The 25,949-nt window shown below is 37.9% G+C and overlaps 1 protein-coding gene across 3 annotated transcripts in view; it reads right to left on the bottom strand.

The window, feature by feature from the left end:
- The window catches only part of Snx13 (sorting nexin 13), a 92,629-nt gene that overhangs the window by 10,158 nt on the left and 56,522 nt on the right, over positions 1–25,949 (bottom strand). For 2 of the 3 annotated variants that reach the window (XM_041657975.1, XM_041657977.1), the window contains 10 exons: positions 25,070–25,169; positions 22,671–22,864; positions 21,409–21,513; positions 20,734–20,866; positions 17,549–17,586; positions 13,041–13,110; positions 8,334–8,506; positions 4,655–4,762; positions 2,994–3,104; positions 610–771 (listed from right to left, as the gene is read on the bottom strand). In XM_041657975.1, coding sequence (XP_041513909.1) covers positions 610–771; positions 2,994–3,104; positions 4,655–4,762; positions 8,334–8,506; positions 13,041–13,110; positions 17,549–17,586; positions 20,734–20,866; positions 21,409–21,513; positions 22,671–22,864; positions 25,070–25,169 — 1,194 coding nt within the window. The remainder of the gene's footprint in view (positions 1–609; positions 772–2,993; positions 3,105–4,654; positions 4,763–8,333; positions 8,507–13,040; positions 13,111–17,548; positions 17,587–20,733; positions 20,867–21,408; positions 21,514–22,670; positions 22,865–25,069; positions 25,170–25,949) is intronic. The other variant, XM_041657976.1, reaches the window with a different exon arrangement.

Below are 25,949 nucleotides of genomic sequence, written 5' to 3' on the forward strand. Positions count from 1 at the left end.
CCCACGTTCCAGTTGTCCACAACCACCATGAGGACAAAGCCCACTGAAAGTACAATGTTTAATGAAAAAGGAAATGCCTCTACCAGTAAGAAAAAGAAATCTTCATTCAACAATTATGTGTCTGTGTCATTCAGACTCACATGGAATTAGTTTGTAATTCAAGTGTTAGGTTTATGGGTTGTCTTTTACAGCTCTGATAACATACTTAACAAACAACTACATCAAAATGATTTTACGAGTGTGAGAAATGCAATAAAGGTCTCGGGATGTATGGCCCGGGGTGTATACACCACACTGGCCAGGGAAGACCTCTCCTGACTGACCTGATGGGCCTCCACTGTCTGAATCAGGATAAATTAAACTGTATATCTGAGTGAATATTAAGTGTAACTCATCCGCAAATACAACTTATTTATTTGAAAAGAAATCTACACCATTAGAGAATCAATACAGTCCAGTGTAGTAAGTTGATGCAAAATATTAACTTTGCTAAATTTACTGTAAACGAATTTTTAAAATTTTACGACAGACTGATGAGTGAATTCTTAGTGTCCCTTTAGCTTTTCGCTCCTAGAGACGTATGTCTGGCAGTTTGGGGAAGCTGCTTACCTTAAAGAAGGACTGCTTTATGTCCTGCCCTAACCTCTCAGACATTCTGCCTACGTTGTCGGACATTTTTGTCACTCCTTCTGCCAAGCTATCAGGAAGGGATTTGACTGCATTTGAAACATTCCTCATAGAGTTGCGAAGCGGATTTACAAAAGTGTCCATCTAAAGCAAAAAAGAAATTATATTCAGATCAGTTACACAACTCAGGAGCCTAAGAAAATATAGAAATATACCATGGGAAGACAAAATAATTTTCTTGTCAATAGTATGCCATTGCATTAAACATTACACACATACATGCACGCACACACACACACCTGTTGACTTAGTGTACTTTAGAATGTATCTTTATAATTCATATATGTGATTTGAAAATCTCACTGAGGATACTGTTAGGAAAGGAATATAAGCCTTCATTGTTTAATTATTGAAATTCTGAATACCTTCCCAAATATTGATACAAATAGAATTAACTATTGCAAACTTCCACCATAATCCAAAGCAATAGTGAAATATGAGCCATAGCATAAGACATCTGCCAAAGGGCTACAGAGAGTGAGATGAGTCAAGACAGACGCCCACTGCAGTGGACAAAGTCAGAAGGGGGCAGCCACCTGGGCCTTTTGATGTCAGACATGGAACTAGAGTTACAGACTCATAGTTTCCCTCCTGGATTTCGGTCTTGCTTTGGGATGTGGCACACTCTTTGTATGCTGTGAATATGTTTTATTATCATTGGTTAATAAAGAAGGTATTTTGGCCTACGGCAGGGCAGAATATAGCTAGGCGGGGAACTCAAACTGAATACAGGAAGAAAGTAGGCGGAGTCAGGGAGACACCAGCAGCCACCAAAGAAGCAAGATGTGAGGTAACAAGCCCTGAGCCTCATGGTAAAATACAGACTAATATAAATGGGTTAATTTAGGTTGTAAAAGCTAGTTAATAAGAAGCCTGAGCTTACAGGCCAGTTTGTAATTAATATTAAGCCTCAGAGCAGTTATTCAGGAACTGGCGGGTGGGGAGAAACCTCCAGCTACAGCTTGGATCCAACATCCCTTCCGACCCTCCTTCTGGAATAGTAAGGTGTATTCTGTGAAATCACATGCTGGAAGTTTGATGTTGGCTTTCAACTCTTACAGGGGTTTACAGTTAAAAGAATGCCTTGAGACTCAGAAAAGACTTTGGACATGGAGTTGAAACTGAAAGCTATGAAGACTGAATGCATTCTGCACTGTGTATGGCCACGAGCCTATGGGGGCCAGAGATGGAGTGTGAGGGTCTGAGTGAGAGCGGCCCATATATCTGAATACCGCTCCACAGGTGGTGAACTGCTTGACAAGGATTAGAAACATGGACTTGGAAGGAGGTGTTTTACTGGGGTAGGGTGCTGAGGTCTACAGGGTCAAGCTATCTGCAGTGTTCTGTCTTCTATTTGCAGATCCAGATACAAGCAGCCAGCTGTCCCTGATGCCATGCCTCTGCTCTGACACCATATGCTCCAGAGAGTCGTCCTGGTCTTTTACCACAGCCACAGAAAAGTAGGACAGCCACCAGTGAGGCTGAGGCTGATGTGCAGGCTTTATGGAGTATTCCTTCTTAATCAACAACACATAGGCAGAATTCCTTTTCTCTTTTGTTTCTCCAAGACAGGGTTTCACTGTGTAGCACTGGCTGTCCTGGAACTCTTTCTGTAGATCACGATGACCTGAACTCAGAGATCTGCTTGCTTCTGCCTCCTGATTCCTGGGTATTTAAGGTCTGTGCCACCATGTCCAGTTTGACATGTAGAATCCTAAAAACAGGACCTGGAGAATATCTACCAAGATTCACATTGAAAACAGGACCTTAGGAGAATATCTATCAAGTCTCACATTGAAAACTGCCTGTTCTGGGAAACAGCAACCACATCTCTGTTTCCAAGGATTGTTATCACCATCTTATGACCATCTGGTAGTCAGGTCTTCATTTCAAGTTAATGCTCTCCCTGTGTACCTCCTACACCCGCCCCCGATTTTGCCCACCAAATCTGCCACTTGGAAAGATTCTAGCCCTGAGCAATAAAAACCTTGTTTTCCTCCCATCCAATGCTGATATCCTGAACCCGACTTTTAGAGAGAGAGCGAGTGAGAGAGCGCCCATACACACATACACACAAACTTGTCTTTATTAACTGCTTGATTAATGTGGTTATGATGATTTGGATTGGTGGTCTTTCTCCTCCATCTTTAGGATTAACAGATATCCCAGGCAACAGTGCACGGACTGAAGCCAAGATGCCTAGATACACTTAGCATATCATTTTAAAACGTGTAAATCTGTATTTTTCTTTTATTAAAAAGGAGCCATGAAAGAATATCTTAAAAGGAAATTAACACCATGCTTACCTTGCGAGCAAAATCTCCTTTCCCTTTACTGTAGGCTTTGTTCTCAAGGAAATCAAACACACAGTGCGCCAAGGCTGGGGATGCTTTCATCATCTCAGGAGTCAAAAGTAGCTAACAGGGAAAACAAGGTAGTTCAAGAGGGTAAGATATCTTATAATTTAAGAATATAAAATACTTTATTTTCTGACTCCACAATTCAAACACAGTAGAAAACTGTTTCATATAATTATGCTGAAGTTTAACATTAATAAAACCAAAATTTTGATATACATAAATAAAAACTTTCAGGTGTTATTTAAAAAGTACAAAACAAAATACTGCTTCCACAAATGCTAATGAACTTAATATAGTCTAGCTTAGTTCGTTCTATACCACAAGGTGTGATACATCAGTTAAAAGTATACAGTAGAGCCACCATTAAAAATAGACTTTTAGTACTTCATTTGGGAAAAGCCATCAACGGTACAAACAAAACTAGAACCAAAACTGAATATTTTTCAGGCAAAATGTTTAAGAAGAGTTTTAGAAACGCAGCATTCATGCGTTCAGTTTCGAGTTCTCTTCCTGTCCTTTCAGTACAGACAACAGGTAAAAACAATTACAGTCATAGCAAAGCTAGTCACAGGGGTGAGTGAATATTTAAGAGAAGACATGAAAGGAAACGCTGCTAAACAAAATATTCAGTATATTATCTTTTAAATTTCACTCGATTCTAAGGGGAGTTTCCTAAATCTTTTTCTAAAAGATTTTTTTTTCTAAAAGAGCCATATGATAATTACATAGGTTGTGACCAATGAGTCCCTACCGTAACTATTCAAGTCTCCTGCTTATGAAGAAGATGGAAGGAAGAAGGAGGAAGAAAAGAAGGAAGAAGGGAGGGAAAGACGGAGAAGAAAGAAGGAGAGAAAGGAAGGAAAAGAAAAGAAAAGAAAAGAAAGAAAACAGCTACAGGCAACAGACAAAAATTCTTGCTCCCAAACAGGAGGAGGAGGAGCTGAGCAATGGACCCTGTGTGCCCTGGGGACGTCCTTCTGAGACACGAACTAGGATAAACTCCACCTGGGCTCCGCGTATTCAGGCGTAAAATGCATCTCTGGGCATCCTACCAGCCCATGCAATATGTAACATGTAAAATATGTTTTGCTGTTTCCTATGAGGAAATTTTACGACCAAGATGACGGATCCAAGAAGCATATTCAGGTCAACTTCTCTCTTGAACTATTTGGAGAACAAAAAATTGTACTGGTTTTTGTGGTCATGTGAAAAGTTACTATGTATTGAACTGGGAGCATTTAACTGTTGGGTATGGCATAGATGTATCTACATACAATAATCTGAAAAACATGCTACAAATACTCATCTAAACATAAAGAAACAAGTCTTGGTGCTTAAAAGAAAATGTTTACCACTAAATACAGAAATAGTTAATAAACTATTTAAAAGACTACATGTCAATTTGATACACTCCTCAAAATCGATTATTAGTCCACTATTACAGCCAAAATGCTCAGCTGTGTTTTCGTTTTTACTGCTAAGAGAGGCAGAGCCCCGGGTCACTGCAGGCCAAGCACATGCTATATCAAACTAACTCAATGAGGAAATCCACTCCACGTTTGTATCATCGTGAATGAAATCTATGAGAAATGGGAAAATGGCCTTACCTGCAAATAGGCATTTAAATCTTTTTTCCTCTTTTCTAAAAAGTCTCTGTCCATGTTGTTAAAAGTCTTTTTACCAGGGAGTTTCAATATGCTCGACAGATTTTCAAACTACAAGACAAAATACATTCGGAAGTTCTATTTTTAAGAGAAATGATTTCCACATAACAATTTCTCTACATGTCAAATGTATCTTCAGGTAATTTGAGGTTATATTTTCTTACATTAAACAAAACATCACAGAAATCATGTCCCCAAAGCCAAAAAGATAGTAACCTTTTATTAATAATAAAGAATATCAAACAAAGAGTAACAAAGGCAGGTAAAAATAAAAATGGGCATATGCCATATGAAGTCTCAGTTTGGCATTCTAATTTTCAGATTATTCACAATTTCATAGTAAAGCTAGTACTTTTCTTAGCAACTATTTGACTCATGAACAGAGTATTAAAGATTTAAAATTTAAAACCAAAGTTATGACATTATGGCTTTTTAATGTCATAAAAACTAATCTAATATTAATGATAATAAAATAATCACTGTAATATATTTCTTTAAAAAGCAGAAAAGACAAATTATTAAGTATAGGCAGCAACCATATTACAGCTTTGTATACAACTATAATAAGCATTAATAATTTTTCCTCACCATGGATTACACTATGAAAAAGCAATCCGGCAGCCTAGCTGCTACAGACTTAACATTTGGGTGCATCTTCATGGTCCATGACAGCAATCTGCTGCACCTTCTCAAGCACAAGCTCTTAGTACAGTGCTTGTTAACATGGTCTAAGAGCAGGACCTGAAGCTTCAGGTAGTCCCTTCCCTCTTTCCATATTAAATACACTGAAGTAAGCAAAGTTTTTAAAACCATCCTTTTTAAAAACTACATTATTTCAATAAAGAAAACTGATTCCTATTGCAGATCAGAGAAAGGGAGAGAGAATGAGGTTAAGAATCATTTGCATCTCAAGCTGGAAGATTCTGACAAACTGACACAGCGAAATATTTAATGGCTGTTTGGAGAGAGAACATGAGCCCGTTCACTGCACACTATATATGCAAAATAATTCCTTTGCCTCAGTCATTATCAAGAAGAAACAAACGGGTAGGGACAATAAGTTAAAAGTACAGTGCAGTAATGATAACTCACAAATCTGGTTATAAATAAGTCAGAAGAATAAGTCTTCATAAAATACAACATGTAAAACAGGCTGTCTGGTGCATCAATACCCCTCCCTTTTTTTTTAAATTACATTGTGGAAGTGAACATCCTATGCTATTTTAAAAGATAGACAACCTCCTAAATATTATTTATGTATATGACTCTAAATTACCCACTTGGCTTCCTTTCTTACCAAAGTGCAAGGGTCTGAACCGTTCCCCCAAGTTCACATGCTGAAGGCCTTGGCTCTGGACCCCGCACATAATCATACGTTCAAGACCAGGCCTTTCGTGAGGTCACTAAGTTAATCACTAAGTGGTAAGTAAAGCTGACTCTGCCATCCTCAGGGGAGGACAGCACACACACTGGGAGAGGCCATGGCCTTGTCTGAGACAACCTGGAAACCTCAGAAACCAAACCTGTCAACCCTGGACCTCAGGCATCCAGCTTGTAGAATGATTTCCAGCATGTGATTTATGAACAGAAATGCCAGCCGTCATTAAAATAACAATTTTTCCATAAACTTTAAAATGGTAACAAACAACAGCAGTACTTAACATCACAAAACAGAAAGTCTATGTTTTAAGGACACAGTCCTTTCTAAGTTATCTGCCTGGACATCAGCATTCTATATTACTATCATGAGAAAAGGCAATAAATTTTATATAAGCTATAAACACATACAGGATTATTTTGAAAAATAGAAAAATGTCCAAACAAGTAAAAATTGACACATATTAAATTAGAATGTCCTCTATAAAGAACTGCTATACTAAATATAAATCATAGACACTCTAAGCTCAAAGATTTTATCTTTGAACATTAAACACATTGGGTCTAGATTCTTAATACACCACTAAAAATTTGTTGAAGCAGGTTTGAAGTTATATTTTAAAAAGTCAAAATGTGTTAATTCTCAAACACATAACTCCCTTATTCAGTTGTAAAACAAATCTTTAATAACATCACTGGCACCAGTGTTTGTGCGCCCATGCAGACACGACGCTGTCTACAGCACTGTATACTCCTGGAGCAACGACGCTGCCTGTCGGCTTCACTGCTTCCCTGGAATTGGGAAGAGTCAGGCATATAAGACAAACTTAATAAATCTTTCAAAAATAAATGAATGGACAATTCTAGTCATCTTAAAATGCATATAACATTAAATTTTTAATTTTTATCGACCTGTTCATAAAGACTATTTATTAAGGTCTTTAAAGAAAATGATAGTTCATTTACTTATACTGAGAAAAAATATTACTCATTAAATTAAACAAAATGAAACCAATTTTAAAATCATTTCACTTTTAAGCACTACTTACTTACTTGTGCTAAGAGAAAAATAACAACTATCTGTCCACAGAAAAAATGTTCTATAAACCAAACTCCCACCAATGCACACTAAGTGAAACTGCTTTCGGTCATTAAGTATTTATGCACTGCTAAGTAGTTCAAGTGCATGAAGAGCTATGTGAGCTGCCTGCTTCTAGACAATGATCTGATACATAAGAAGTAAACAGCTTTTCTCTAACGGGAGTTGGAGAGTCCTTCATAAAAGATCTATTAACACAGAAAAATATAAATGAAAAGACATGCACAAAGATAATTACTTATTGCATTAAAAACAGTCCTATTACCAATAGAGAAGTTGATCAACAACCTCTTGTTTTTAATGTCAAAGCTCTTAGTTTATCCTACTCTATCTACTAAATATTGTAATGAGACTATCATGGTACCAACCATATTTTTTCAAATATATTAAGTCTTATTTCTACAGTACAATGTTATCTAAAATTCAATTAGGCATTATCTTAATTTTATTGACTTGATAATACTTATATAACTAATATTTAGATCAATCAAAGACTTTCAACGGGGAAGATAGCTCCACACATTACCTATTACATCTCTCATCTGGTATTGTTCTAAGAAGAAAAAATAGCTTTTCAAAAATAATCAAGAGAAACAGTTTCTTTTCATTCAACATTAAGTCTTTATAGTTACTTCCACAAAACAAGATTAAATTTAGTAAGAACTTAAAACAGTATTTGGTTAATGTCAGGTTCATTTTAGACTGTGGTTCAAAGTAACTTAAGCAAAGTGCCCAGGTTTCAGCAACATTGTTGGGTGCAAGTACCATTCAAAGTAACTGTAGCTTTAAGTTATGCCTCTGAAACCCACCACCGTGTTCAGATGGTCTTAGCAGTCTTCTTCCCCTCTACAAACCACCACATCTGCAGAGATCCCCCTTGCCTCCATCCATGTCCAAACTCTTCCAGTTTCAAGACCATGGTGCTTTGTTGTTACTTCGCAATGAGTGAGTCTGGTTCAAGTTTCTACATCTGATTTAGTGGTTCACTGCTTAAAACCATGCCACCAATTATACCAGTTATATAAAATATCAGTACCTTATTTTCTCTCATTAACTTTATACAATGTGAACATTCTTAGAGAAATGTAGATCCAAAGCTGAACCAACAAACAGTATAAAGGCCACAGGCTTTACAAACCTCATTACCTGCTCAGTGATTCTCATGTGGAAGTCATGGAAGTCACTGTAACGCCGGTAGGTTTTCCACATCTCCTCGGTGTTTAGGTTGCGCCGGTGTACAGTGATGGCATACAGCGCGTATGTCTTGCCATGATCATTACAAACGCCTGCCACAGCATATGGGTCATAGTCAGCATATACTAGTCATTTCAAACAAAATGAAGAGAAACAAAAGACACAAAAGGAGGAAGATGAAGAACAAAAACAAACAAAAAAGACACCATGAAATGAAGAATTTGAAATGACAGATGAAAGAATGCCATCAGAGGATAAAACAGATTCCAGTGCTCTGTGCTCACAAGTTCATGGTCTTCTAACAACTACAACGTAAGACAAGGTAAAGTCTAGTGATGCCAGCGGCCACTGCAGCTCTTCCCGAGAGCTTTTAGTCATTATTAAGAATGTTGCCACTGTCCACCGTACTACTCAGAGTTGAAGCAGTGGGGTCTCCTAAACTTCATACACCAGGAACCCTGGAAACATAACAATAGCCTTTACTGTTCATTTGCAGTTAACTAAAACCTGTCCAACTAAAGAACAACAAAAAAGCCAAAGGGTAAGGCTCATCTCCTGGTAGTTCTTTCCTTAGAACTACCAATTACATTCACTAACTCACAAATGGAGTTTGTTCTAGAAAGTTGGCAACAGCAGCAAGCAATAAATAAATAAATAAGCCCTCATCCCACTGACTTTCCATATACCATATAAGTCAGTGAGCCTTTGAAGGTGAAATCCTGTTCTACTTTGTACTAAATCAAGCTCTTCTCTTTCTAAGCTTACTGTTTGACTCTAGCTCAGTAAGGGTTCCTATGCTGCAACCCTTTAATACAGTTCCTCATCATGTGCTGACCCCCAACCACAAAATTGCTTCGTTGCTACTTCATAACTAATTTTGATACTATTATGAATCATACTGTAAACATATGATATACAGGATATCTGATATGCAACACCCAAAGGGGTCCTGACTCACGGGTTGAGAACCACTGCTCTAAGTCTCCAAAACTTCAGTGCCTCTCATGTGTATCTAGTGTGTATATACCTGCAGTAGTGCAAGCATGTGTGTACATTCATGTAGAAGCTAATGACCAACCTCAGATATGTTTCTCAGTCTCTCACTGGAGCTGTTCACAGAATGGACCTAACCTAGCTGACCAGCAAGCCTCACGGATACTCCTTTCTCCAGCTGCCCTGCAAGGTTTCCAAGAGCACACTGTACTGCTATGGTTTGACAGGATGCTGGGGCTCTAAGTGACCGCCCTCATGCTTCTGTGGCAAACACTTTACCAACTGAGCCATCCTTTTTCCTCATGGCCTATGGCACCTGCACACTTCTTTCCGCCGTTTTCACAACATTGCCACACGTGGCAGCCAACATGGAAGTTTGGCCCTTCTGCTCAAGTTCTTAACTGGACATCCATCTCAGTTTTAGCCACTGTATTTCTTATTTTACGTTCTCTCCTTGGTTCTTCTTGTCATACTTACCTTAGGATTTATTCTCCTGAATATTTTCAATATATCTACACATTACTAAGATTGTCATTTCTGATTTTTCAAGAACATAACTTTCCTTACTGTGGCTCCTGTTTCCTCCTGGAGCTGCTTTCTGGGGTTTTTTTTTTTGCTTTTTTTCGAGACAGGGTTTCTCTGTGGCTTTGGAGCCTGTCCTGGAACTAGCTCTTATAGACCAGGCTGGTCTCGAACTCACAGAGATCCGCCTGCCTCTGCCTCCCGAGTGCTGGGATTAAAGGCGTGCGCCACCATCACCCGGCTTGAAGCTGCTTTCTGAAATCCACTTTCAAGCTCGGCATCTCAGAGCTCTGGGCTTATGAAAGAAGTCATAAGGAAAGCTGTTGCCACTCTAAGTGATTTTCACAGCTAGCCTTCTGTATACTTCAATTTAAATGTGCTTGTACTGGTATATACAGACTTTTTTATCTTTGTTCTTATTCTCTAGCCACTACGGTACATCAGTTGTTTATATAGCACTTCATTGTACTGGGTTTCCAATCTAGAGATGATCAAAATATATGGGGTCAAACGTGAACACTCTATGATTTCATGTAGGAGAACAGAGCATCTGTGGATGGTGTGCTATCTGAAGATTCTGAAGGCCAGCTACACTAACGCTCTCTGGACTGAGACGCTGGGTGTGTGATGACAAGGACAATGACACTCATGGTGGCACATAACTGGTGCTTTGCTTTGGAGGACTATCAGATAGCACTCCCGACTACGACTTTCCATTTCTCAGTTTTCATACATGAATCTAAACTAAGTCCTCCTAGTTCTTGTATCTCATCAATCTGTCCTCTACGCCACTGAGTGAAGGACACAGTTCTGCTGTCCCTAAACTGAGGGCATAGAAAGGTCATCCAAATCAGGACCATGGTCTTTATGCTACTGGGAGTCTGGCTGGGCACCACTGCTTCTTCACTCCCAAGGGCTTCTTTCTCCTCATGGCCATGGTACCTGTACACTTCTTCAACTAGTTTTCCAACACTGACATATGTGGAAGGCATGGCAGCAGTTTAGGCTATAATACTAACCAAAACTCTAAGACTGATATAATGATAGATTACAATGATCCATTGTGAAAAAAATGAAAGAGAGGTTTTAGAGCTCGCTAAATGTTTTGCTGTCTTTCAAATCATCTCACAAAGGAGTTCTATATACCTTCTTAATTATTTCTTAATTATTTTAAAAACATAGAAGTAGGTATCTATATTGCAAAATATACATGAACAAAGCCTCATGCTAAAATGTGCACTTCCTACTTAAAATTTGTCTTTCCTTACCTTTACATATATTATCAATATATTTTATTTGGCCAATGATAATTATACTGATGATAATATTAGTAACAGAAATGCTCTGATCATCACATACTACATACACATTTTAGCAATATACAATGCTCACATTATACCGTCAACTTGCTCTTACAGACTTAGGCATATCAAATAATAAATGACTTTTTCATCAAGCTAAAGATTTGGCTTTTTAAAACACAGTGGCCAGAACAATCAAGGATTGGCTTTATCAATTGTGCTCAAGGGCTATTTGAAAAAGATAGCATAGAAGCCAATCAGGCAGCTCACTACAACCAACGATGAATTAGTGAGAACAAGGAGACACCAAAGATCAGAAGAGACAGTGAACATGTAGCAAGACACTAGAGCAGCAAGGCATTGAACTGTAGTTTTATGCTAAGGTCATGAGATCATGGATCAGTGTCCAGTTGGAAAAATAGATAAATAAGCACCCAAAAATGATGCCTGTCACACAGAAGCCATTACCAGTAGTTAGATACACCCACATAGCTATCCTATGAGACAGGCATTTCTACCAAGGTTCCACTTGACAGGACAAGAAATTCTAGCAGAGACCTCACAGGAGCTCCTCTAACTGGAGCTACAGAATGAAGTCTGAGCCCAGCAACTGGTCAAGAGCTGTGCTCTTAATCCCACAATATGATACTACTTCCCCAGAAGTTCTGTATGTTTGAATGAGGGAAAAAGCAATTTACTAAAAACGTTTTGCTTTATGCTTTCATGCATTTAAAGGATATATTGTTAAAAATAAACAACTGATAAAACAACAAGAAACTTAGAACAGCCTAAAAAGAAAAATATTAACACTAAAGACATGGGCACAAATGTTCTCTTCTAGACATAAAATTTAGTATTTCTAAGAAATAAAAATGCCTATTACATGAAAAGACATGCATAAAATTAGAAGACAAGCCAAGAGAGAACATGAAGACTTTCTCTAATTCTTTAAAAATCTATGGAAGAAAAAGGTGGGACAAGTGCTTTAAAAGTTAAAAGGAAAAATAACCAGACCTCTACTTTAATTGACAATGTGTTCTCTAGTGATATCCCCAAAGAAAGTAAAGTGTGTATTCACTACTCGTAAAAAGTGAAGGATCCACTGACTGATAACTTGTTCCAGAAATCTAGCAGAAAAGAGGAGAAGTGAGTCCTTCGCTTCATTAATATAAGAAAACAGAGCCATTTTTTAAAATGCAGATCATTATGTCTCAAACTATAATTACATGTCAAAATCTCTTTTCAAAATCTCAAATGTAAATTAAATGAAATTTAATTGAGACATGAATCTCTGTATAATTCATCAAGTATAGAAAATCACTCACTCCTACTCTCTAGGACAGTGAGAGGCTGGGGAGAAACCGCCATGAAAACACCATCAGCACCATGTAAGACTACCTATCGCAAGGTCTTAGGCTGCTCAACTCACGAGAGCATCTGCGAGGTTCCATGAGAAATGTGCACAAAATCCACCTGTCCTGACTATCTCTGCCAACTCCTGAGTGCATGAAAGCAAATACAGACCTAAGAGCTCTGTGAGAAAGAAGTGGGAATTAGGAAAGGGACTGTCAGCAAGACTCAAGCACAAAGAGAAAAAGACTGGCTCTGGAATTTACTTTAAACGATAAAATGCTTAGAAAGTAAGCATTTTCAAATGTGGCAACCCGAGAGAAGAAAAACATCCAAATACACAAGCAACCAAACATCACAGGACTTAATCAATTTGTCTTAAAAAAAAATCAGAAAACAAGATCTCAAAACAAGCTGAACGCAATACTAAATGTGCAGGTAACAGGGCTGTACAATAACCCGTCTTTAGTGGGAGCAGCACAAGGCCTCTTACCAGTGTCGGAAATGTAGGCATGAAGCTGGCCAGAATCGTCAGAGGACATATTTGAAAGGTCATCCAAAGACTGGAAAAAAAATTAGGGAATAAGCTTTACAGGAGAAGTACGAGGCATTCTGTATCAAAGGTCTACCATGTGCACGGCCACACACCGAGACCAGCAGACTCTGCCTTTCTCTGAGTGAGCTAGACGGGGCTAGCTAAGCTCCTGTGCTCCTGAAATAGGGAGACTAAGGCTGCAGCCTTGAATCGGAGGCCTGCCAGAGCCACACCCAAGACCCAGTATTAAACAAAATAAAAAAGAAACTAAAAAAACCAACTTAACATATCACAATAGTCTCTTCATTACTTATCCACATACAGTAACTTAGTTTCAATTATAGACAATATAAAGGAAGAAAATTAAAAATTAAAACTCTTTATAACAAGAATTCTTAATGGTGAAATACACTTCAGACAGATACATTCCTTAGCATTTTCATTAACTGAGAAATAATCAGTTAACTTATCTTACCTCACACAAAAGGAGGGTAAAGACACCTGCCTCACAGGGTATATGAGATTGAGAACATATGTAAAGTATTTAGAAAACTATTATAATAATTAGCCATTGTGACTACTTAGCAAACGGATGTAGATCCAGACTAAGACTTTTGTTAGTAAAGTTTATAATGCAACAAACAAAATCATTACTGATTGATCAACAATTAATTTAACTATTAAACTAGGAAGCTCATATTTTAAATCACTTGGTCACATACATATGCACCCCCACACAAACATATCCAAGGCAGACAGGACACACAGAGACAACAAAACCAGGCAACCTGAAGCTGCTCTCTGAAGACCCTGCCTGCAAGGTCCTCCCTTGATGCCCCCACTGCTCGGACACACCGCTCTTCTCCACCTACTCCTTCTGCACAAGGTGCTTATCGCAACACTGTCTTTCCTTTTGGGCACAGGATTTGGTACTTAGCAGTGGAGCATGCACTTTGCCATCTGGCTCCAACAAAAACCCCTCTGCAGCTACTCTCTCTCTAATAAGATTTACGCATTAGTAACAGTCCCACCTTTGTTAGGGCACAGAGAAAGTGAAAATATTTAGGAAAGACGTGAAACACATATGCTTTAAGTGTTCCTGTGGCTCATACTACAATGTTTTCTAAACAGAAAATGCACAATCAATAAATTATTTTACATATTCAATATCTACCTGTAATTTATAAACTATACATTCTTTCAATAACAGCACAGAAATTCACAAAATAATTTTTCAAAAATAAAGCATAACAATCCTCTTTTATATTACATATATGGCAAAATGATAAAAAAAACCCTCCTAAATGTTGTTGCAATTATCATACATAAGTAAATAACAACTAGACTATGAAATTCTAAATGGTAAAACAGTATTAACTCCAGAGTCACATCTAATTTGGAAAAAGTACTGTTTGGGAAAAGAAAATTGTGATTTTAAAACAAGCGCATTAATATCACCCTAAGATCATCAGTTTATATAGTAATCCCTGAGCTAACATTCTTAAACATCTTGCACGGAAAAGAAAATGGCTAATTTGTTCGTTTGTTTTCTAATTTTATGTTATGGCAAAATTTAGACTTCGAGCCGGGCGGTGGTGGCGCACGCCTTTAAGATCCCAGCACTTGGGAGGCAGAGGCAGGCGGAGCTCTGTGAGTTCGAGACCAGCCTGGTCTACAAGAGCTAGTTCCAGGAACAGGCTCCAAAACCACAGAGAAACCCTGTCTCGAAAAAAAAAAAACAAACCAAAAAAACAAAAAACAAAAATTTAGACTTCAACATTTTTACTCCCTCTTCACTGCTTTTACGGATTGCTGTCCAGGCTGACACAGTCTGCAGATGCCACTGTGCCCAGCTAGAACTACAAACTTTGTTAGCTCAGCAAACACAAGCGCACCACAGTCTCTGGTGGAGGTGGCAGCAGTCATGCACCTGTTGATCTCAACGGTCATATGTCAACAGTCAAAGCATTAAGTGCTTTCGCTGCTCAGTATATTACAATCAACAACTACGTTTAGTTCATAATTCTATTTTTTAAATTTAGCTAGACACTAAAATTTGATTCATATCATAAAGCAAATATGAGTGACTCCAGCTACACAAAAGCCTAAATTTAAAAGATGTATGAGCTAAAGATAGCTCAGAGGTTAAGAGCACTGGCTGCTCTTCCAGAGGTCCTGAGTTTAATTCACAGTAACCACATGGTGGTTCACAATCATCGATAATGAGATCTGGTGCCCTCTTCTGGCCTGCAGGCATGTATAACAGTAGAACACTGTATACATGATAAATAAATAAATCTAAAAATTTTTGGTTGAGTGGTAGTGGCACACGCCTTTAATCCCAGCACTTGGGAGGCAGAGGCCAGTGGATCTCTGTTAGTTCAAGGCCAGCCTGATCTACAGAGTGAGTTCCAGGACAGGCTCCAAAACCACAGAGAGAAACCTAAAAGCACTTACTTCAGACATGAAGAAAAAAATATCACATTTTATTACTGCTTAAACATTTGTATAAACAATATAAATATGAATATTAGAAAATTTCAAACTGAGAAAAGTTTCCAAGGTTTGCAAAGTTTATAGGTATATGATGTAAATTATTGCTAACACTGAATGCTCTAAAAACAATTCTTTTTCGTTATGACACTCTGAAATATAACAAGTGAAACATTTATAAAGCATTTTAGAAGTTATAAAGAATCTGGCATGCCTATGGCTGCTTTGCTTCAGCTGTTTTGCAAGTTATACTCTATGTTGAAAAAAACATTTACTCAATGAAGTTATTTCCAAATAAGGAACAGTATAATTCCAATAGATCTCTAAACAAGTCACAATAAACCTCTGAACTTATTAGAAAATTTGAAAGAAAAAAAAGAAAGAAATGCAGGAGTAAAAGTCATCCTTCACCTCTACACTATGAGCTGAGCATTTCACAGAGCACTAGACTCTCTTCCTAACAGTACTCCAGGAGACACGTCATCCAATGGCAAGAGCAGATATACAGGAGAAAGACTATGTTCATTATGGAAGATACAACCAGTTATTGCCAGGGAATTTATATGCTAAAAACTATCATTCTTAATTCTCTTAAATAAGGTATAATTGATAGAAAATTCTGACTACAAAACCCTTTTTGTAAGAACTTGAATTGTTTTGGTGCACACTCTATACATATGTGGCAGCCTGAATGAGAATGTCCTCCATGGGTACACGTGTTTACAAGCTTAGCTCCCAGTTGGTGAGCTGTTTGGGAAGGAGTAGCAAGTGTAGTCTTATTGGAGAAAGTCTGTCACTTGGGTGAGCTTTGAGGTTTCCCAAGACCACCCCAGGCCCAGTCTCTTGTTTTGGAATACTTTACTGTGTAAAGATGACATTTGTTCATGCTGCAGAATATTACTTTACCTGTGTAAAGGTGTGTTGCATTTGTTTCATCTAGCCAGCCTAAGCCACCTATTGGTCTAATAAAAAGTTGAATGGCAAATAGCTAGGCAGGAGAGGTATAAGCAGGGCTGGCAGGCAGCATAAATAGGAAGAGAAATCTAGGCTCCAGAGAGAAGAGAATTAGGGAAAGAGAGGAACACGCCCAGGGGAAGTCAGCCAGGCAGCTGCTGCCAGCCAGCCATGAGAAAAACAGTGAAAGTAAGGTAGACAGGAGGGAAGAGAAGGCAGTAAGTCTCGAGGGAAAAGGTAGATAAAAGACAAACAGGTTAAATTATGTTTAAAGAGTTAGCCAGAAACTCTAGGCTGAGATTTCAAAACTAATTAGTTTCAATGTCATAGATTTGGGAGCTGGTTGATGGCCCAAAAAGAAATGACCTGGTACAGTGTCTGTCTCCGCCTGCACATCAAGAGGATGCTCTCAGCCACTTCTCCAGTACCGTGTCTGCCTGTCTGATGCCACAATTTCCCTGCATGATCATATGAATTAACCGTCTGAAGCTGTAAGCCCTCAATTACGTTTTCTTCCAAGAGCTGCCTTGATCAGTGTCTCTTTACAGCAACACAACAGTAACTAAGCTGAAAGTCATTTAACAATTCACTATTTCTTTTGAAAGTGAGAGAAAAGTGATTTAAAGCTTTAAGGGTAATAAATATATGAATATACCGTTTAAAAATGATAAAAATAATTCCTTTTCTTTTTTCTTTTAAAGACATGGCCTCACTATATAGCCCTGGCTGGCATGAAACTATGTAGACCAGGCTGGCCCTGAGATCATAGAGATACCCCTGCCTCCAATTTGGGATAAAGAAATCAGTTCCTTTATAAAATTCAACTGCAGCTATGCAGGTTTGATCTATTCACCATTTCTTAAAGATGAAACTCGAAGTTACAGATGGATGTCTTACAAACTCAGCATTTCTTTTAAAACCACAATGTCTTTCCCCTCTGTGGGGCAGCTTGACGTTTCTCACGCGCACCAAAAGCCTGCCACGGTATTTTCATTACAGTACCTATAAGTAGTACTTACCAAATTTATACTTCCTGTAGGAGATCCATTAAAAGATTCTACAAAAGAAAAATAAAGATTAACACACAGCAAAAAAGTTCAAAGTTGTTACTTTATGTAGGTCTAAAGGTCAGTAATACAGCTCAATAAGAGCAGAGAGACAAAACAGAGGTGTTTTACACTGCTAAACACCTGACCCTTAACTCTCCAACTACCATGCCAATTTAACACTGAAATGAGAATCTGCACCCGACGGCACACACTCCCGGGCGAGCACTAGGTCACAACCCTGACTGTTGTCACTCGGTCTCTCCTGTGTCACACGCTGTTTAATGCAATGCGAGTGTCTCCGTTTCCAGGCAAGAACCTAGAGCCAAGCACACTAGGTAACTGCAGAATTATTTCTGACTTCTGACTCTGGGGATTAAAAATATATCAATAGTATCAGTCTTCAGTGTGAGATACAAACACACAGGTTTTTAAAATATCTAATTGTTTCATCATAAATTCAGCAAAAAACATTGCAGTCTAGTTGATGAAATCATTGCATGTAATGCCATTTAGTTAAGCAATCATGATGAGAAAATAATTTTGTAATGAATGTTGGAAGTATATAGCTAGGCTTGATGATGTGCGCTTATAGAGACAGAGACAGAGACAGAAACAGACAGAAGAAAAGTGATCACAAAAATGCCAAGACTCACAACTTTGTATGTCTATTTGGGGGAAAATGCAAGTGTTAGAATAAAAACAAAAAAATGTAAGTAAACATTGGCAATTAAGTAGCAACTATTAACACTAATGACGAACAATGATGTTTTCTTTCCCTTTGGGTTTTACTATGTATCTAAGCAAATTAAACTTTCAGTTATGGTGTCTCTGCTATGGTAAAACATTACTCATATACAATTTAAAGTTAATCTACCTTTTCCAGGTCTTAGTAAATGTATAAATTTGATTAGTTAGATGAATCTTCAAATAGACCACACTACTTGTGCAGTTCTAAGAGGAGTAGCTGCTATCGCCTTCTACCCTCAATAACTTGTTAAACAAAGAACATTTCTTAGCTCCCCAGAACTCTGATCACAAAAAATAAAAATGGGAAATTTCATCTAGAAATATTCTTGGTTTATAATCAGATGATTCCTAAAGTAAATAAATATACCGACTGTTTCCTGTCCCTTCTGTGGCGTGGCAATCTCTTTTGTCTTGTCACTAGAGAAAGGTTTCCAAACTACGTAACAGTGTACAGAGATGTAAGAGGTAGGAGCTCAAGAGAATGTGAGGCCAAGGGGCTGAAACCCATGGTTAGAAGACAATAAAGCTGACAGCCATTTAAAATCATGGTGCAGATTACACAATTTTATAATTTAAAAATTTTATAATTTTAAAACTGGCTTTCAAAATTATTTCTGAGTATAAAAATCTATCAGTTAAGATATGAAGGTATCAGAAAGCACTGAAGCATTATCCTAAAAAGACACACACATAAACATGGGTAAGCAGACGGCTAAGTTAGAAACCCAGAACAACAGCTGAAAGGAGAGAACTGACCTGCAAGCAATACTCCTGACATCCACAGGTGTGACATATGTATGACACACAAACACACACTATAGAATTACAAACTACAATTAGTGATTTAATCTGGATTCAATCAACAACTGATGCATGAGAGAAGAGTGTTCACAGTCTTAACCTAATTTTTTTATATTTACTTATTTATTATGTATACAATATTCTGTCTGTATGCCTGAAGGCCAGAAGAGGGCACCAGACCCCATTACAGATGGTTGTGAGCCACCATGTGGTTGCTGGGAATTGAACTCAGGACCTTTGGAAGAGCAGGCAATGCTCTTAACCACTGAGCCATCTCTCCAGCCCCTCCCCTATAATTTATGTTGACATAAGTACACGGTTTGGACTGACTGGGTAGAAACTGAGTTAAAACAACATGCCAATTCTACCCACATAGAACATATAAGCTCTATTAGTATCTTCAGTCATATAGCACCTAAGGTAACTTGATCATAACTCAATTTATCTTGTTCCATTCCGAGTTACACAACAAGCCCACTTTAAAATTACTAAGATAATTTTCAAATGGATGAAATTAATAGTAAAGACTTTACAATAGTTATTTTAGCACGGTGAGCTGACAGACTGCTTTCTCAAACTTCACAGAAGAGCTACCATTTTCCAGCAGCAAAGAAACACAGATAAACTGTACAGCTCCACTCCTCCTCTCCCTCCCTTAGCTACACACTCATAGTTTGAACACTCCAGTGGATTAATGCACGGAATCGTGGTGTCCAAAAGTCTATGCACAAGTAAGTGATCATAATCAAAAGATGTAATTAGTTCTACATTTTCCAATTTCCTTTATCTTTACATTGCTTATTTATTCAGAACATAGTAGAAAGCCGTTCAAATCTTAGATAGCTAATTGCTCCTTAACAAAGTTTCCAAATGTAATCACAGTAAAACAACCACTGGACCTAGGAACTCATGTCCGAAGGCCTCATGGTCCACCAAAACAAGGATTTACAGCCTTTATGTGTGTGCTTTAACTCATAAAACATTTTCACACAGAGAAGTTTGTTTAAAAATGATGAGTTAATTACTGTATGATGATAGGACAGCACAACTGAGAAAATGAGGCTTACAGTGAATAAACTATCTGACATAAGGAGTAAACCATAGAACCACGGACCGACCTAAGCACACCCTGCGCTTACATGTGAACATCACTACAACAGGCTGGTAACTCTCAGGATCAGCATTTGAAAAGAAGTAAGCAGCTGGAGAAATGGCTGGGGGTTTTCTAGGTTGAAAGAAGGCGCCCACAATGTGTGAGCTCTAGACACGGAGAGGAAGCAAACAGCTCACATTGCACACGGCTTTACAGCGGGCAGCTTCAGAGCGCCCGCTCTCCTCACTTGGTCCTCACGGTTACTGAGTACAAAAGGGAAATCATCAGAAAAATATTTTGGATGATCCATGTTAAAAAAAAATTCTTATTCTCATATTCCCTTATAAGCTTTAAAATATAGTACAGTTTACATTTGGGTTTAAAAACAACTTTTATCATGTTTAAAAGGTCACTCTTTTGGTAATTAGAATGCATACTGAGACACACAAACACACACACCAACACACACACACTCACACACACTCACAAACACACTCACTTGCTACCACCTTACCTCCATCCCCATCGTCTGATCCTCTGAAACTAGGATCTTTTAACATGTCAAGCTCAGCTAACATCCGCACATAGAGTGCATTCTGCCTGAAGGAAGGATAAAATCTTTCATCCCGCAGCATCAATTCATATACCTGTTGAAATAATTGAGGTATTCAAAATGTAATACATATTAATGATTTTGCTACATAAAGTATCACATGGCTACACTATTTTTCTATAATATATCATAACTTAAAAGGTATCAACAATAAGATAGTTTAATAACTACTATGATATTCTGAACCCTCCAGCGACTAAAAGGTTCCTACCTTAATAAAAATTATGTGATATTATGACATTTTTATGCTATGGAAAGTAGTGCTTTCTAAGAAACAAACAAATACATATATGAAGACATATTAAGATGAATTTTTGAGGCATGCTTTTTTATATACAGGTATCTATTTACTGAATTCTTAGACAAGTATCTGGCTCTTACTTCATATTAAACAAAGCAACCCAAAATAAGGATTTTTCTAAATGGTCATTCAAAGAAATAAAATAATCATTTATATTGCTGCAGCTAAGAGTTTTTACAACTCTAGTACCTTTCTAGTAACTATTCTACCTAAAAAAAAAAAACAACTTGTATGTACACAGAAATACTTTTTCAAGAAACATGAGATATGAATACCTTTCTTTGAATGTCATCAAAGATTTCTGGAGTTGGATCTTCATGATTCAAAGTATCTGCTAATTTTGCTACTAAATAGTCATCAACAATAACTCTTGGAGATGCCTAACAGAGAAAAATATAATGATCTTTGTAATTCCTAAATATACACAGGAGATAAGAGAAGTTAATAACAGGATCACATCGCTTAAAGTAGTCAGCAGACAAGAAGCTTTACCAAAGGCACTGAGTATTTAAGAAAGCTAAAATAGAGCTACAGTGCTTTGTTCATCCTGTATGTTGCAAAAGACTAACAAAGAATTTTTTAAGACTTGCTTAATTATGTGTCTAAGCATTTCTTTTGTGTATTCTATGTACTCCTAGTGCCCAGAGTTCAGGAGAGGGTGCTGTACACCTGGGATGGGAGTTCCAGACAATTGTGAGCTGCCCTGTGGGTGCTGGGGATCGGCCCAAACCTTCTGGAGAACAGCCAGTGCTCTCACCCGCTGAGTCATCTTGCTAGCATTGGCAGACAGATTTGTTCTTGATTTTTATTGAGCAAATTTGTTTATACATTACTCCAGAACTGGAAAAAATGGAGATAATTCTACCGAAGGTTATTCAAAATCACTATTAAGGATTAAGGAAGATTTACTTAAGACATAGTTACACAGTGTTAGGCACACAGGATACACTATTCCCAGGAGTTAAATCAGTCAAGCCGTCAGCAGTTGGGTAGGTATGACAGGACTGACTGATTTGACACCAGATAACCCTTCCGAGTGTCTACTAAAAGACTACCATTACCCTAAATCTACTTTAGTGACCAGTGTTGGAGGCCAAGTCCCAATGTGATATGGGAACAAAATAAATCTTAAAGATAAACCTTTCACTAGAATGTTCATTTCAAAACATATGCGACAGATGCAGAAATACAAAACCTGACCTTTCTTTTCAAATGGTGCTGGGACTGAGCTGAAGGCCTTGTGCAAGCCAGACAACTCTGTCTGCGGTCTCCTCTATCCTGCTGACTTCTGCTGGCATGGCCATGAATCTGAAGGAACTACCAGTCTCGACTTCCATGAACTTGGACATCCTAATTTGATTTTATAAAACTGGATTCCTCTCCTAAACAATGAGAATCCAAATGCACAGGAAGGCTATCCTTAGGGTTAACCAAGGTGGGGTCACTGAAGCCATCATGCCCAACACAGTAAGGACCACACTGAGTATTATGAATGATACTGCCTAAGACAGAAACAGTGACCACAATAAACGCTTACCTTCTCAGACAAATACTGTTCATAGATTCCAACAGCAGCTGCTCTTAGCAGACCTTTGGTTTGGTTGGTCTGCTGTTTCCCATCTCTCTGATGACTTGATAAAACCTCTAGCTGCTGCTGAGCTGTAACCCGGTAGCCTTCTACTGTCATCCAGAAGAAGAGATGTGCCTGACCTCCAGTTTGCTGCATGTAATCTACCAAACAAAAGCATAGCAACAGTTATTAACGTCATACTTTAGGTTCATATTACTGTTTGAAAATAAAAGGGTTGTAGTTTCAAATATCCAAACTCTAAGTGGACCAGAGAAAGTCCACGAGCACCCAGTCAACCCTACTGAAAGAACTACGGGCAAACAACTGAGGAAAGCTGAGGTCAGGAGACAGTCTCTCCAGGGTCGTCTAATGCTAAACGGTCAGCCCTGAAAACAAACCTGAGTAACCACACAGGACGAACAGCGTGCATGCATGTGTCAAGGAATATATATGTATATGCAGATCGTGCAGAACAATAATTAATGCAAACAGAGATCACTAATTTGAAAGAGAGCAAGGTGGGATATATGAGAGGATTTAGAAGGAGAAAATGATGGAATTATATTAATCTCAAAAGAGAAGAAACAAGTAAAAACAAAAGGTTTAGAAAATCTCTAATGTCAAAAAGTAACTATAAATTGGTTAAGCTAAATAACAATTACATAGGAAACAGGAAAGCTTTTTGTATTTGTTTTTGAGATAGAATCTTGCTAGCCGTTCAGGCTGGCCTGCAACTTAAGGTCTTTTCCCACCTAATCCTTCTGAATATGGGCATAAATGGGATGTTTTGAGGATAAAATTCCTACTGAACTTGCTATGTATGATTTTATATAAGTAACTACTTCATCAACATTTATTTATTCTGAATAAAGATTAGTAATAACATGTAATTTTCTAGGTATATTAAAATTAAGATTAACGTTGTATGAAACCACATAGACTTTGATCACACAAATAATGATTCAAAGATTCACATATGCTGGTTATGTTTACCAGATAAAAATAATTTTAATGGCCGGGCGGTGGTGGCGCACGCTTTTAATCCCAGCACTCGGGAGGCAGAGGCAGGCGGATCTCTGTGAGTTCGAGGCCAGCCTGGTCTACAAGAGCTAGTTCCAGGACAGGCACCAAAAAGCTACGAAGAAACCCTGTCTCGAAAATTAAAAAATAATAATAATAATAATAATAATAATAATAATAATAATTTTAATGTCATATTAACAAAATAATATGTATGAATTCAGGGCCAGCCTGTTCTACGGAGCTAGTTCCAGGACAGCCAGGACTGTTACACAAAGAAACCCAGGCTCGAAAAACCAAAAAAAAAAAAAAAAGAAAGAAAGAAAGAGTAATAATAACCATTCAAATTCATTAATATTTTAAATTGTTAAACTTCAAGCAAGATAGCGGAATAAAAAGACAACTCCACCATGAAGGACTGGCAGGGTCTGTCTGATGGAACTCTGAAAGGAAAATTCTGGGGTGAAAGCTGGATGGCTGAGGTAGACTGAGGGGCCACTGGCAATGGCACCAGGATTTATCCCTACTACTTTACTGGCTCTTTGGAAACCCATTCTCTTTGGATGGATACCTTGCTCTGCCTAGATATAGTAGGGATGGCCTTGGACCTTCCTCAAAGCAATGTGCTTTACCTTCTCTGAGGAGTGGATAGGGTGGGGAGGGGGAGAAAGGTGAAGGGAATGAATGGGAGGAGGGGAAGGAGCGGGAAGTGGGATTGGTATGTAAAATGAAAAAAAAAATAGTTTGTTTTGATAATAAAAAAAAAAGAAAATTCTGAAAGCCAGGATAAAGATCTGGAGAGGATAAACTGGCTAAAATGTAAAATGGTACAATCTCTGAAAAATAAGTATAGTGGTTTGTCAATGAACGAGCAAGACAATTATGACTGACTACTTCCACATACTGTTATATACGTGAAAGAACGTAAAGAAGAATCTCAAAAGGCTGCTTCTGCATACATACATTACAAACTCACGCTCACTAGAAGAACGATGAAAGCAACCCAACATTCCCATGGGGATAAATGGATATACAAAAGGTACTGAGGGGCAGGGGAGGTGAGTCCACATGTGTGTGTATGTATGTGACACCCTGAGAAAGGAGGAAAATTCTGACATATGCTGTAACATGGAAGACACCTGGGGATGTGCTAAGAATGGAAGCTGATCTCTTTCAAAATTAGTAACAGAAGAACCACTTTAGAGAGATGGCAGGATATTAAATATCACTGGACTATATACACTTAAAAGTATCATATTTTAGAGTTTTTGGGTTACTTGTATTATACCACAAATTTAAAACCAAAAGAATTAATGTCTATATTATTTAAATAAAGTTTTACCTACCCATAAAAAATTGTAGTGCAACATTGTCTACAAGAATGCTGTCCAGAGGGACTGTACAAAGTTTGCCAAAATTTGCTGCCAGCTTCACAGTATTTATTTCCTACAGACACAAACGGATCATCAGTCATTAGGGTCGGATGTTTATAGAAATATAAGGGCAATGGAACATTCTATCAAAATGTGACAAACACTCCCCTTTGCATGTATGTTGGTTCCCAATAAAATACTCTGTTGAGAGACTCTAAATCAGTACTCATTTTAAGGAAATGTTATCAAATAATCACTTAAAATGTAATAAGCGTTAATTGTCCCCAATATAAAATATCCTTTATCACTGTATTTTCATGTATTCTCTATTTCCACACATTCAGTGTACAACAAGCACCTCAGTAGATAAAGCCAAGAGTATGTTTGAAGGCTTTTCATTTCCATGTGGAGGTGAGAGGTTACTTCCGTGGCTGCTCTCTACCTAGCTTGAGAAAGGACCCGCGCTGACCCTGAGCTCACCACCACCTACAGTAGCACTCGTCACTACTCACTACTACTCGTCACTACTCGTTACTTTAACTTCCATTAGCATTTATCCCATAGAAAAACCATTTCCAAAGAGCAATGCTGCTTTTAACAGAATAAAACCTCTGCTACTGATAAAGAAATTTTCTTTTCAAATTATATAAATAGTGAAGTACATAGTCAAAGCAATAGAACAAGATGGCTACCTACAGAGAGAACTTTAGAGAAAAGGTTAAAAATGTCAATAACATCTGGCGTCAGGCACTGTGTTGCATACAGCGATCCTGCTGGGTACTATCACACCTGCTTGTACAGACAAAGAAAACAAACATCAGAAAGGCTGGCAACTGTCATAACTGATGATGCA

The sequence above is a fragment of the Microtus oregoni genome, unplaced genomic scaffold (assembly GCF_018167655.1).
Source record: "Microtus oregoni isolate MIOR12 unplaced genomic scaffold, Mior012 000009F_ref0000495, whole genome shotgun sequence".
NCBI classification, from domain to species: domain Eukaryota; kingdom Metazoa; phylum Chordata; class Mammalia; order Rodentia; family Cricetidae; genus Microtus; species Microtus oregoni.